This window comes from Lampetra fluviatilis, chromosome 53, assembly GCF_964198595.1.
Source record: "Lampetra fluviatilis chromosome 53, kcLamFluv1.1, whole genome shotgun sequence".
Lineage (NCBI taxonomy): Eukaryota > Metazoa > Chordata > Hyperoartia > Petromyzontiformes > Petromyzontidae > Lampetra > Lampetra fluviatilis.
In genome coordinates this window covers 6962238-6977354 of record NC_136327.1, presented here as the reverse complement: position 1 = coordinate 6977354, position 15117 = coordinate 6962238, and the positions used below count along the sequence as shown (strand labels likewise).

The window sequence follows — 15117 nt, the reverse complement described above, 5'->3', positions numbered from 1 at the left end:
TTCTATCTTTCTAAAGGGTATTTAAAGTCGAAACATGTGAGGAATGGCCTGATTTAAACGAAAATATGGTGAATGTGAGTGATTTTTTAAATTAACATTTGCAAAGAAAACGTCTATTGATGTGCATTTCTGAATCTATGTGGCCATTTGTTAAAAAGACATGGGTCATTCAACAATATATTGGAAAAGTTTGCAGGCCACCATGAGAAAAGAAGCCAGATCCACCAAGTCAAAATCAAAGTATCTGTAGAAACCCATTTGACTAAACTAAGAATGCCCTATTCTTTTTGTGCATTTTAAGCCCAGGTTTGGCCCAAAAGACATTTTCCTAATGTGCACGTCAGGCGCGTTGAGCCTTCATTGCATGAACAATAATTTCATAATTTGGAATAAAATTGGTGAAGCAAAAACCAACCTCCTTCGAGCCGGAGTCGAACCAGCGACCTAAGGATTTCAATCACAAACCAACTACAGTCCTCCACTCTACCAACTGAGCTATCGAAGGAACCTTGTAATGTATTCTATCACTTCACTACTAGTACATAAACCAGTAGCAATGCAGAGTCAAACCTGAATCCAGTCCTTACACAGCCTGTACAGACAGGTCTGACAAAAGCTAAGTAACATGGGGCCAGTGGCGCAATGGATAACGCGTCTGACTACGGATCAGAAGATTGTAGGTTCGACTCCTGCCTGGCTCGTGGGTGTGTGTTTTATTAGCGTGATGTCTGAATGCTTCCTTTTTATTCTATCTTTCTAAAGGGTATTTAAAGTCGCAACATGTGAGGAATGGCCTGATTTAACGAAAATATGGTGAATGTGAGTGATTTTTTAAATTAACACTAGCAGAAGTACCCGGCGTTGCCCGGGTGAAAAATATATTTCTTAATAACCTAACATATATACACAGATGGCCTGCTACCCCCCCCCCCCCAGCCACGATCTCCTCGGCCGCTGTGCAGTAATATCTACGGCCTATAGTGGTAGCATCTAGCAAATGTATAGTAGTAATCACTGCACGCATCGGGGTGGGGGGGACATCACGCAGTGAAGAATTTACCTGAGCGTTTAGTGTATTTTAAAAGCATTTTTAACGCAAAATAAAATGTTCCCCTCACTACCAACTATTAGTCTTTTATCAACGGGACACTTTTTTACTGATTGGCCGTGTCGGGTGGTGGAGGGTTACAACACATTAATAAATATGGCGATCTAAACCCAATAACGTTGCTTATGAATAATGGTCGCGAAAGCCTACGTGTTACAAATTGACTAACTTTACTTAATAACCAGGCTACAGTCTACATTATAGACTGCCAGTACACCCACCCAGCTTAATAACCAGGCTACAGTCTACATTATAGACTGGCAGTACGCTCACCCAGCTTAATAACCAGGCTACAGTCTACATTATAGACTGGCAGTACACTCACCCAATTTAATAAGCAGGCTACAGTCTACTTTATAGACTGGCAGTACGCTCACCCAGCTTAATGACTATTTGTACAGTCAACATTTAAAGAATCGATTCTTGGCGCGTCGGGTTTAAAAGTAATTAGACAGTTGTTTTTTCATTGGTATGTAATGTTTGAAAGTCTTCATAAGATTTTAAATGTATTTTCCTCCCGGGCAACGCTGGGTATATCGAGTTTATACCACAAAGTCGTCGCTTGACACGGGTGGGGTGTCGAGGCCTAGTACCGTGCAGAGCCTCCGGCCTCGCCTAAATTGCCCACCCGGCTGAGGCTGGGTACGGGTGCCGTTTCCCCCCCCCCCCCCCCGCGCTACAATAATACTGTGTAATCGCTATAATTTTATTATCTACCGACCCGAAAATAGTAATTGCACACATTGGGGTGGGAGGGGAGTGAAGAGGACGTGAAACTTTGATGAATTTACCTCAGAGTCGCGTGTTAATGCGTGCGCATATTTTTAACGGGAAATAAAAATGGCGTCCACACCGCAGCGAATGCGTCGCTACCCGTTGCCAGGGGCAACCGCCGTCCAATGAAACTGCGTATGGTCCAGCGACACACAGACACACACACAGACAGACAGACAGATTTGCGATTTTATATATATAGATGTGCAAAGAAAACGTCAATTGATGTGCATTTCTGAATCTATGTGGCCATTTGTTAAAAAGGCATGGGTCATTCAACAATATTTTCGAAAAGTTTGCAGACCACCATGAGAAAAGAAGCCAGATCCAAGTCAAAATCAAATATTCTGCAGAAAACCATCTGACTAAACTACTAATGCCCTGTTCTTTTTGTACATTTTAAGGCAGCTTTGGACCAAAGACACTTTCTAATGTGCGCATCAGGCGCGTTGAGCCTTCAATGTATGAACAATAATTTCATAATTTGGAATAAAATTGGTGTAGCAAAAACCAACCTCCTTCGAGCCAGCGACCTAAGGATTTCAACAACAAACCAACTACAGTCCTCTGCTCTACCAACTGAGCTATCGAAGGAACCTTGTAACCTATTCTATCACTTGACTACTAGTACATAAACCAGTAACAATGCAGCGTCAAACCTGCATCCAGTCCTTACACAGCCTGTACAGACAGGTCTGACAAGAGCTAAGTAACATGGGGCCAGTGGCGCAATGGATAACGCGTCTGACTACGGATCAGAAGATTGTAGGTTCGACTCCTGCCTGGCTCGTGGGTGTGTGTTTTATTGGCGTGATGTTTGAATGCTTCCTTTTTATTCTATCTTTCTAAAGGGTATTTAAAGTCGAAACATGTGAGGAATGGCCTGATTTAACGAAAATATGGTGAATGTGAGTGATTTTTTAAATTAACACTAGCAGAAGTACCCGGCGTTGCCCGGGTGAAAAATATATTTCTTAATAACCTAACATATATACACAGATGGCCTGCTACCCCCCCCCCCCCCCAGCCACGATCTCCTCGGCCGCTGTGCAGTAATATCTACGGCCTATAGTGGTAGCATCTAGCAAATGTATAGTAGTAATTACTGCACGCATCGGGGTGGGGGGGACATCACGCAGTGAAGAATTTACCTGAGCGTTTAGTGTATTTTAAAAGCATTTTTAACGCAAAATAAAATGTTCCCCTCACTACCAACTATTAGTCTTTTATCAACAGGACACTTTTTTACTGATTGGCCGTGTCGGGTGGTGGAGGGTTACAACACATTAATAAATATGGCGATCTAAACCCAATAACGTTGCTTATGAATAATGGTCGCGAAAGCCTACGTGTTACAAATTGACTAACTTTACTTAATAACCAGGCTACAGTCTACATTATAGACTGCCAGTACACCCACCCAGCTTAATAACCAGGCTACAGTCTACATTATAGACTGGCAGTACGCTCACCCAGCTTAATAACCAGGCTACAGTCTACATTATAGACTGGCAGTACACTCACCCAATTTAATAAGCAGGCTACAGTCTACTTTATAGACTGGCAGTACGCTCACCCAGCTTAATGACTATTTGTACAGTCAACATTTAAAGAATCGATTCTTGGCGCGTCGGGTTTAAAAGTAATTAGACAGTTGTTTTTTCATTGGTATGTAATGTTTGAAAGTCTTCATAAGATTTTAAATGTATTTTCCCCCCGGGCAACGCTGGGTATATCGAGTTTATACCACAAAGTCGTCGCTTGACACGGGTGGGGTGTCGAGGCCTAGTACCGTGCAGAGCCTCCGGCCTCGCCTAGATTGCCCACTCGGCTGAGGCTGGGTACCGGGGCCGTTACCCCCCCCCCCCCCGCGCTACAATAATACTGTGTAATCGCTATAATTTTATTATCTACCGACCCTATAATAGTAATTGCACACATTGTGGTGGGGGGGGAGTGAAGAGGACGTGAAACTTTGATGAATTTACCTCAGAGTCGCGTGGTGGGTGTCGAGGCCTAGTACCGTGCAGAGCCTCCGGCCTCGCCTAAATTGCCCACCCGGCTGAGGCTGGGTACGGGTGCCGTTCCCCCCCCCCCCCCCGCGCTACAATAATACTGTGTAATCGCTATAATTTTATTATCTACCGACCCTATAATAGTAATTGCACACATTGGGGTGGGAGGGGAGTGAAGAGGACGTGAAACTTTGATGAATTTACCTCAGAGTCGCGTGTTAATGCGTGCGCATATTTTTAACGGGAATTAAAAATGGCGTCCACACCGCAGCGAATGCGTCGCTACCCGTTGCCAGGGGCAACCGCCATCCAATGAAACTGCGTATGGTCCGGCGACACACAGACACACAGACAGACAGACAGATTTGCGATTTTATATATATAGATTTGCAAAGAAAACGTCAATTGATGTGCATTTCTGAATCTATGTGGCCATTTGTTAAAAAGGCATGGGTCATTCAACAATATTTTGGAAAAGTTTGCAGACCACCATGAGAAAAGAAGCCAGATCCAAGTCAAAATCAAATTTTCTGCAGAAAACCATCTGACTAAACTACTAATGCCCTGTTCTTTTTGTACATTTTAAACCAGGTTTGGACCAAAGACACTTTCTAATGTGCGCATCAGGCGCGTTGAGCCTTCAATGTATGAACAATAATTTCATAATTTGGAATAAAATTGGTGAAGCAAAAACCAACCTCCTTCGAGCCAGCTACCTAAGGATTTCAATAACAAACCAACTACAGTCCTCCGTTCTACCAACTGAGCTATCGAAGGAACCTTGTAACCTATTCTATCACTTGACTACTAGTACATAAACCAGTAACAATGCAGAGTCAAACCTGCATCCAGTCCTTACACAGCCTGTACAGACAGGTCTGACAAGAGCTAAGTAACAGGGGGCCAGTGATGCAATGGATAACGCATCTGACTACGGATCAGAAGATTGTAGGTTCGACTCCTACCTGGCTCGTTGGTGTGTGATTTATTAGCGTGATGCTTCCTTTTCATTCTATCATTCTAAAGGGCATTTAAAGTCGCAACATTTGAGGAATGGCCTGATTTAAACGAAAATATGGTGAATGTGAGTGATTTTTTAAATTAACATTTGCAATGAAAACGTCTATTGATGTGCATTTCTGAATCTATGTGGCCATTTGTTAAAAAGGCATGGGTCATTCAACAATATTTTGGAAAAGTTTGCAGACCACCATGAGAAAAGAAGCCAGATCCACCAAGTCAAAATCAAAGTATCTGTAGAAACCCATTTGACTAAACTACGAATGCCCTATTCTTTTTGTGCATTTTAAGCCCAGGTTTGGCCCAAAAGACACCTTCCTAATGTGCGCGTCATGCGCGTTGAGCCTTCATTGTATGAACAATAATTTAATAAATTGGAAAAAAATTGGTGAAACAAAAACTAACCTACTTCGAGCTGGAGTCGAACCAGCGACCTAAGGATTTCAACCACAAACCAACTATAGTCCTCTGCTCTACCAACTGTACTATCGAAGGGAGCCTGTAAGCCCTTCTATCACTTCACTACGAGTACATAGACCAGTAGCAATGAAGAGTCAAACCAGCACCCAGCACTTACACAGCCACAGTTACTGTACAGACAGGTGTGACAACAACTAATGAGCATTGGGCCAGTGGCACAATGGATAACGTATCTGACTATGGATCACAAGATTGTAGGTTCGGACTCCTGTCTGGCTTGTGGCTGTGTATTTGATTATCGTGATGTTTGAATGATACTATTGTGTTCTGTCTTCGTGAAGGGTATTTAAATTCGTAATGTAACGGACTGATTTAAACAAAAATATGGCGTACTTGGGTGATTTTATTTAAAAATTTCCGATTTTTTTTTATCTCGATGTGTATAGAATGCCAGATGATTTTTTCATGTTAATTGTAGTTTAAGTTGCTCATTTAACTTGACTTCAAATACAAAAGGTTGGCTTTGGCAGAAAACATCGCTTCGAGAGATATTGACGGTTAGTCGAGACCAAATAGTGGCAGCCAAGGTGAGAGGGGATGTGCGATCACATCTAGAGAATGCCCATCACATCTAGAGAATGCCCATCACAGAGATCAATTGCCGAAATCACGTTGTGTGCAGGATATGGTGACGGCCGGCGAAGTCATTCCATGAGTACAGTAAATATATCATGTCTTACGATGCTGCCGCTGCTCATTTTAGGCTCGTACGTGTTGGATTCATACTTACGTCTTAAATGTATTTTAATCGAAGTGTCGTGCTGTCAAGTGAAATAAGAGTTGTTCAGAGAAGTACACCAATCCTTGGTATATTTTTGGCCACACATACCAAAGTGGGCCACGTGTAAGTCGGAAACGGTGTGTGTAAAGCTGCATTGGAATTCTTAGTGACCACCCCGTATCGGGCCAGTGGCGCAATGGATAACGCGTCTGACTACGGATCAGAAGATTGTAGGTTCGACTCCTGCCTGGCTCGCGTCGCTTTTATTTATTTTTAAACTTACCTATGTAAAATTAAATTTTTAAGCACGAAATGTGGCTGAGTGTTATTTTTTGCGAAGTAATTCGACCAATTAAATGTCGCGTCAGTTTCTAAAAGTGTTTCATTTCGGTAAGACAGCGAATTGATGTGGCGGGCGGGAGGGGATTTCATGCCGTTTATTGTGCAGGGACACCCTGCCGCCTAGTGGCGAAAATGTGTCACTTGATTTTATTTCGATTTCAAGCTTTCGTGACTGCAGGGATTCATCTTCTTGGTTCTTTCGGTAAAGTCACGTAGAAGGGAAGTAATAAAAGAATAAAAATAAAACATAATAAAATTTCGATTTAAAGCTTTCGTGACTGCAGGGATTCATCTTCTTGGTTCTTTCGGTAAAGTCACGTAGAATGGAAATAATAAAATAATAAAAATAAAACATAATAAAATTTCGATTTAAAGCTTTCGTGACTGCAGGGATTCATCTTCTTGGTTCTTTCGGTAAAGTCACGTAGAAGGGTAGTAATAAAATAATAAAAATAAAACATAATAAAATAATTCTGACGCTGTCTCCCCGACAGACCTGGTTTTCACCTGAGGACAGCTGCTTGCGTTGTGGCCGAAACGTCGTGATAATTATTTTATTATGTTTTATTTTTATTATTTTATAACTTCCCTTCTACGTGACTTTACCGAAAGAACCAAGAAGATGTGTCACTTGCTCTATCAGTGTCATCCGCCAGGATCAACCCACTACTGGATGAAGGCCTCTCCCGAAGTCGTCTATCACGATTGTTTGCAGTGGTAGCAATCCACCTAGCACCTGGACACGCGCTGATGTCATCGCTTCGTCTCCGAAGCGGACGTTCTTTCACGAGCGAGCGATCCCTCTGTTCTGCTACTCCAGGGCCGTCCATAAATGACGTCACGCGATTTTGGACGATTTTTTACCCCTCGTCACGCGGCGTAACAAAAAGTCAGACCCCCCCCCCTCAAATATGACGTCACAAAGCTCTGCCCCCCCCCCCAAACCATATTTCCATTCTGAAAATAAAACATGCTTCAAATCGCTTTAAACTATTGTCATTGTAGTGCGTATTTAATGCTGCATTTATGAAAAAAAGTCTATTTAATTAAGTAGAACGTGTTGTCTATATTTATTTAGAGTTGCGCATTTTGATGTGACGTCACATTTCTCAACCCCCCCCCCCCACTCGTCACACATCGTCACAAATGGCTGAACCCCCCCGCCCCCCCCCAGGTGCGTGACGTCATTTATGGAGGCCCCTCCGTGAATCCTTCTCAAGCGCCATCCCTTCTACGGTGCAAACTGTTCACGGCCGACAACACAAGTTCGAAGGTGGCGTATCGGGAATTAACCAAATATCAGACAAATACAATTTCTCATAGACCGTACGATCATCCATTCCAGGGAGGTGTTCGACCCAAGGCCACTTTAACTGTACAGGCATGTCCCACTAACTTGCGTATTTCATTCAAAGCGTGCATTAGGGATGCGGTGCTGTATATTAGTATGAGCGGACAGTGTGTAGAAGGGGGGCAATTGATAGTTTCGGGAAAAAATAATTCTCATTTTGCTGGGATCTCACCCTCCAATCAATTATTTACCTTTGGTGTCCAACTCAATAGCAAATAATGTCATTCTAACCTCTTAATCACTACACGATGCTCATAATCAACACGCATCCTATACCCTTCATTGCATAGATGCCTCCTTTACCGTTAACATACAGTACTTGAATTAACTGTAATGCTTTTTTTTGGTAAAGCTATTAATATTGTGGGACTTGATTTAACCGCAATAGATGGCGGTGGTGACATCTACACCTGCAGAACATGAAGAACCAGTGGCATCTACATCTGCAGATCTTTAAGAACCAGTGGCATCTACATCTACAGAACATGAAGAACCAGTGGCATCAACATCTACAGAACATGACGAGCCAGTGGCATCTATATCTGCAGATCGTTGAGAACCAGTGGCATCTACATCTACAGAACGTGAAGAACCAGTGGCATCTACATCTGCAGAACATGAAGAACCAGTGGCATCTACATCTCCAAAACGTGAAGAACCAGTGACATCTACATCTACAGAACGTGAAGAACCAGTGGCATCTACATCTGCAGAACGTGAAGAACCAGTGGCATCTACATCTGCAAAACATGAAGAACCAGTGGCATCTACATCTGCAGAACATGAAAAACCAGTGGCATCTACATATACGGAACATGAAGAACCAGTGAAGAACCAGTGGCGTCTACATCTGCAGAACACGAAGAACCAGTGGCATCTCCATCTACAGAACATGAAGAACCAGTGGCATCTCCATCTACAGAACGTAAAGAAGCAGTGACATCTACATCTGCAGAAAGTGAAGAACCAGTGGCATCTACATCTGCAGAACATGAAGAACCAGTGGCATCTACATCTACAGGAGAGTATACGACGTTTAAAGCCATTCCCCGTGTTAAGTATACATGCCGTAAAACGTGTTTAGAATTGACGGGTGTAAATTTGGGACTTACGAACAGACCTTCTGGAACCTAACTTGTTGCAATCATTGGCGATGTTCTCCCCGCCACGGGGTGATGTTTTTGAGCTGCTCTAAATCAGTGGTCCCCAACCCCCGGTCCGTGGCCTGTTAGGAACCGGGCCACACAGCAGCAGGAGGTGAGAGCGGTGAGTCCGCGCGTGGCCCCCCCATGATTTTATTATTGACCACTTCCGTCCCGCACTGCGCACTTGTCTCAGTCACAGTTTTGGTAAGTCCACAAGCTAACCCCGAGTAGCCAAAATGAGTAAAAAAACAAACGTCGCTGGAGAGCTTCTTTGCAAAAGGGGAGAAAGACCCAATGATGAACATCCCCCACCCACCCCCGGTCCGTGAAAGGATCGTCTTCCACGAAACCGATCCCTGGTGTCATTTAATGTTTGGGGACCGCTGCAGTGTAACACATTCCTGCGGAGGGAGCTGTTAGGAACGTTGGGTTGCTCGGTCAATGGCCAGGGTCAATGGCGGCGTGGTGTATACCGCAAACATGCCCGACTGTGAGGGCGGGCACAAGCCGGCGTGAGTAGGTTAAACGTTGAGTTTTATAAGGGCACCACGGGGTGACCAGCCCCTCCCCACCCAGCCCCTCCCCACCCTCCCCTCCCCACCCAGCCTCACCCTCCCCACCCAGCCCCTCCCCACCCTCCCCTCCCCACCCCCCTCCCCACCCAGCCCCTCCCCACCCTCCCCACCCTCCCCACCCAGCCCCTCCCCACCCTCCCCACCCAGCCCCTCCACACCCAGCCCCACCCCTCCCACCCCCCAACCAGCCTCACCCTCCCCACCCAGCCCCTCCCCACCCTCCCCTCCCCATCCAGCCCCACCCTCCCCACCCAGCCCCTCTCCACCCTCCCCACCCAGCCCCTCCCCACCCTCCCCTCCCCACCCAGCCCCACCCTCTCCACCAAGCCCCTCCCCATCCTCCCCTCTCTACCCAGCCCCACCCCTCCCATTTTTGGATGCACGACGGACGGACACAATCACCCCTGTGGGCTGGTGTGTAACCAGGAGGCTCCTTACCAGTGAAACGTCTCCTGTAGCGACATCTAGCGATGCCTTTGTGTTGTTGTTCATCTGCTGTGAGTGACGTGGACCGAAGCAAAGGGGGTGGAGTTAACAGAGGAGGGGGCGTGGCTTAGCTCAGCTGATCGCAGTCGCGTTTCGCGCCAACATCGAAAACTTCCCGCATCCACAATCAGCCGTACGGACAACCTTCACGAACTCTTCTCGTCGTACGGTACGAATAGTACATCTTGTTTTACACACACACATACAGAGATATGGCATAGATTGTTGTCACGGGTGCCTGTGAGCAGAATGTAAAAGTTTATTATTTCCCGCTCAATTCGGGTGTAACTGTACACGCGGTGTTTTACACTGCGTGTGTTTCACGACGTCGGCTAGGTTTTTGCCTCTCTTGTTGTGTTTGTTGGGGGTGGTGGTGGTGTTTGAGCCACGTTGCAATCGACGTTGTTAGGTTGCCAGATATCCGCGCTCAGGAACTTCAAACTTCGTTGCGAAAGTTGTCTTTTATTATCACTGTACCTTCGGAAGGGTTGTGTGTGTGGATCCGTGGTTTATGTTGCCGTTGCGTTTTACGAATTGTTACCCATTCGTCTTAATATTATATCGATAGGCGAGAAGTACTTGTTAGCATTAATGATAACAAACAATTGAGAATTACTTTGCAAGTCCACTGCCGGACGAAGTCCTCCTCCCTGTGCCCGGGCCGCACTTGCTGTGCATGGGTTTAGAGGGGTCATTAAAACTCGCGCACGACAGCGAAGCGCCATTAATTATACAGCACCACTAATTATACAGCAGCTCAAACGCAATAAGTTCGGTGTTTGCACGCACTACAAGACGTGCAAATCGATAATATCGCTGCTGGGCCGAGAGCGGTGGCGCTTCGGTTAGCGCACCCCGGCGCTGTTGAAATCCCGACAAGAAAGCCGATCGCATTCTTAGGTTTTTTCGGTAAAGTCACTTTACCGAAAAAACCTAAGAATATGAATCCTTGCAGTCACGAAAGCTTCAAATCTAGAAGCCGATCGCAGTTTTCGTCGTGGCTAACATCGGATGGTGGCGCTTTCGTTTTTGAGTTCTGTGTTTCATATAAGCACCGGGTCCTGGACTTCCACCGGCGAGATGTGTTGGTCAGATGTGGCGGGCCGAGGCCTTCACCAGTCGTGACAATTGCGTTGACACGTTAAAGGTGGGGGACAGTGCTCAAGTATGTACCCAGGAAACGTGGGACGTTGAGTCAACTCTAGATTTGAAGCTTTCGTGACTGCAAGGATTCATACTCTTAGGTTTTTTTCGGTAAAGTCACGTAGGTAAAAAACAATAAAAATAATAATATAAATAAAATAAATCACAAAAATAAAAAATACAATTTATTTCTATTATTGTTTTTTTTACCTTCGTGACTTTACCGAAAAAACCTAAGATTACGTTGAGTCAACGTCGCACGTGTTTACTGGGTTACACAGTGTCATTGAATCACTGTGTGCATGTGCGGGTGACGACTTAGGCGTCTGTAAACTCTGATGATGATGATCATCATCAGACCTCAACTCAACTCGCGCCTGCTTTATTTGTGGCCCGTTTCATGTTTCCGTTGTCGGCTGTTGGGGTTGTTGTGTTCTAGGATTTATTTTCCTCATTCACTACGAACGGGTTTTTACGGAGTTGTGTGCATTCATTGTTTTGATTGGCATTTTTACTCCTTAGATGTGCTTCGCCCTTTCACGCTTGCCCAACTCTCACCTAAAGTTCCAAATAAACACGTAAAAAACGTGTGAAAGCACTTGTAGATTGTGCAAAAAAAACCGTAATCGTTATCAGTTGTTGAAGAAATGCACTGCGGTTCCCGTGTTTTGGTTGGGTCACCATGAAAACACATTTAAGCGAATGTCAGTGGTGACCGGCTCCAATAAAATGTTGACGGTGACCTTTATTTATTTGAATACACTGCACTTCTTGAGGAACTTGCCGATGGTTTTGTTTGCATAATGTACAAAGGCTGGGTACACGTGTTTTGTGTAAAATGAGCTACACTGTGGTATAAAGTTGTGTTGCTCTTCGGGTCTCACTTTATTGGAAGTCGGCAAAATTCATACTTGTCAACCCCTTATCAGTACCCTACCTTATTACAGACTAATTCAGACCTTATTTGTCACACCGTGCCCTTATAAACCTCAACGTTCATGCTACTTAGTCACATCACAAGGGAGAAACACAAACAAATATTTTAAAAAATGTTGCCCGTATTGAAACGGCTGTATGCTGTATGAACCTGAAAACGAAATTTCCCTGTACAAGAATACGGCTAAACGGGTTTAGAGGTATGCTAAATGATCAAAGCGTTGGCCCAAAATGCTAAGACACAAACCAGCGCAAAAAAGGACAATTTAGCAACTATGCAAACACATTTTGCCCTGACACCCTTCAGTACTGCTATTCAAGTACAGTATTGTACTTCCAAGGAAAAGTACACGTTGGAAATTGTTTCATTATCCACGAGTAATGCTTGATTTTCCTTTTTTTTATCGTCTTTGTAAGTCTCATTTGTGTGTTTTTTTGTCCTTGCTGTCTTGGTCTATCCCGTTCTCAGTCTTCAATTGAGTTTGGGTTTTATTTTAAGGTTCTATCTGGTCGCGTAAAGATGCCTGGTGGACGCAAGTACTTGGACCTCATTGCTGCAGTGACAGAGAACATGGGCATCGGCATGAGGGGCGATCTCCCGTGGAGCCCCAAACATCTCAAGTGAGTGTGCGTCGTCGGGTCTGACCACATTTTACGCGAATGTATTTGTCCGTTTGATCAATTTTTTACGTTTGGTTCTTTTCGACCATGCTATAAGTAAAAGGAAGCAGTGCAACTAGCACAAAATAGAATGAGGTTGACAGAGCTCATCGTTTCTAAATGAAGATGGAAAGGAACTAAAGAGACAAGCGGCGATGGTGAACGATGGTCAATAATAATAACAGCCTTGCGGTGGAACACGAGATGGAGTGATGAAATTGGCTCATGCACATGTTACTGGGTGGGTTGTTGTCTCACAGGATTCTGAGGAATATTGTTGGCTTGAGAGGCCTTCACCTAGTAGTGGATAGACCATGGCATGATGATGATGAAGACAGCAAGGAAATTGTGCCAATGTGACATCCGCAGTGATCTTGTGATTCTCGGTTATATGCTGATGACCAATGCTGATGATGGGTTTTTCTGTCACGGGTTGTCGTACAGTTATATGACCAGTTAGCATGCAGTCACGGGGGTGTTTTGTGGCTGGAAACTCCATAATGTTATTCATTGACTTGTGTGAAGATGTGCATATTGTAAGTTTTAGTTAATGGATCAAAGACATGGTTGCTAACTAAGACACGTAAAACATGCTACAAGTTCGCCAAAGATCTAGCAGAGAAGTATGTTCGGAGTACAGGATCATTTTCAATTCCATGGATTTTATTATCTGTAGGGTTATCTGCAAATTTACTCCACTTATCCGAGGGAAAGCGTTGTGGCAAATTGCAGATGAAAGAAAACATTTGCAACAAATGGCACTTCAGCCAGCCACTCATAGGGGGTAACTACTACTTTCAATATTTTAGGCACTTGCAGCCTCAACAGGGTAATTCCCACTTTGCCCCATGATGTTTTCTGGGCTGAGAGATTTCCCTTCCCCCAAGAAGACTTCACAGAAATGCTCAGTAAATCTGCAAACCTGTTCCTGGGGGTTAGAGATCAGACCACCTTTCTTTGCCCTAAGGATGGTGATATGTGTGGGGCTGCAAGTAGCTTTTTTGATGGAATGAAAGAGTGATTTGTGACCGCGGGCTACTGAGGCAGATTCCGTCTCCTCAGTAACCTCCGACCGCCATTTATCCTTGCAGTGCTGTACGGCTCTCCGAACCTCAGAGCGAAGGCGGTTAGCCTCATTCTCTGATGTAGATTGCTTTATATCGGCAGTGGGCCTGTCAATTTTTCTCAGCCAGCCGTAACACCTCCATCAGCCAGGGTCTCTGGGGGGGTTTGCACCGTGTACCCAAAGCACCCATTGCAGCTGCATAAGCCACAGTTCTAAACCTCGTCCATTTCCCCTCGGCATCAGGAGGAGGGGGGGGCGATGCCAACCCTAGCTGCAAGCGATGATGAAATTCTCATTTGCATCTTTCATCAACTACCTGAGACCAGGCTACTGGTTTTGAATGGGGTCCAAGATGAACACCCACCACCAGAGTTTAAGAATGGCAGCCACATCTTACAGATGACAAGCCAATGGTCAGTGGGCAGATCAGCTGCATGGTAGGTCCTGGTGTCAAGGACATGGGCCCGCATCCGCTGTTCCATCACAGTATAGTCCAGCAGATGTTCCTGCTTGGACCTGGCATGCATCCATGATGTTATGTGGATGCGCCAATGCTGGAACAGCGTGTTGGTAATTACAAACCCATTGGCTGCACAAAAGTTTAGCAGCCTCCTACTGTTGTTTTTGAGCTGATCTGGCCCACGTCTTCCAAACACTCCTGTTCAGGTGCCGGTGTCATGACTCACTCGGGTATTAAAGTCACCAAACAGGTTAACTATCCCGTGGGGCCACTTTAGCTAGCACCTGTGACAGGGGGCCATAGATGGCATTTGACTCATCAGCCTTGCCTGCACTGATGTTCATCTTCAGCGGGGGCATAAGCAACCACCATCATTTACCACCTCCTGTTGATGGGGAGGCGAGCCCACAGTCGCCTGGGGCTTACGGCTTCCCATACTTCACCACCATCCTCCCACGTCCCCTTCATAATTTTGTTCAGAAGAAGAGCCACTCCCTGTTGTTTAGAGTAGACGACTGTCCACCCCTCATGGTGACTGGAGCCAGAGTTAATCCACACACTCTCCCACATACACAAATACACAGCAACAGTCACCATTAAATGACAGTGATGTTAACAAACTGTTTCTGACAAACCAGGTTCAGTTTAAGGCCACGTAAAGTGTAGAAGGCCCGCTGCTTGGAGACCACAAGTATTGGTTGACCAGGTATTATGGGTTAACGGCATGATATGATTGGCAGACGTACGTGTGCATAGCCACCAACAGCAGAGGGCATCCTAACCCTAATTCACACTTGCGGTATGCAGGTGTGTGTGGCAGCCTTAAGAGCCCAGT

General features: G+C 45.1%; 1 protein-coding gene and 4 non-coding genes across 6 annotated transcripts in view; 4 read left to right on the top strand and 1 right to left on the bottom strand.

The window, feature by feature from the left end:
* Positions 1 to 416: 416 nt before the first annotated feature.
* TRNAY-GUA (transfer RNA tyrosine (anticodon GUA)) lies at positions 417 to 505 on the bottom strand. Its single transcript is given in 2 exon segments — positions 417 to 452; positions 469 to 505. It is a non-coding gene; the product is annotated as a tRNA-Tyr (tRNA).
* A 123-nt stretch (positions 506 to 628) lies between these two features.
* Positions 629 to 701, top strand: TRNAR-ACG (transfer RNA arginine (anticodon ACG)). Its single transcript has one exon. It is a non-coding gene; the product is annotated as a tRNA-Arg (tRNA).
* Positions 702 to 2599: 1898 nt separating this feature from the next.
* TRNAR-ACG (transfer RNA arginine (anticodon ACG)) lies at positions 2600 to 2672 on the top strand. The gene has a single exon. It is a non-coding gene; the product is annotated as a tRNA-Arg (tRNA).
* A 3628-nt stretch (positions 2673 to 6300) lies between these two features.
* Positions 6301 to 6373, top strand: TRNAR-ACG (transfer RNA arginine (anticodon ACG)). The gene has a single exon. It is a non-coding gene; the product is annotated as a tRNA-Arg (tRNA).
* A 3561-nt stretch (positions 6374 to 9934) lies between these two features.
* DHFR (dihydrofolate reductase) overlaps positions 9935 to 15117 on the top strand; it is a 47167-nt gene continuing 41984 nt past the window's right edge. Inside the window, exons 1-2 of one of the 2 annotated variants that reach the window (XM_078879078.1) lie at positions 9935 to 10186; positions 12596 to 12717. In XM_078879078.1, the coding sequence (XP_078735204.1) occupies positions 12617 to 12717 (101 nt within the window). In that variant the 5' untranslated portion in view covers positions 9935 to 10186; positions 12596 to 12616. Of the gene's footprint in view, positions 10187 to 12565; positions 12718 to 15117 lie in introns of both variants that reach the window. The other variant, XM_078879077.1, reaches the window with a different exon arrangement.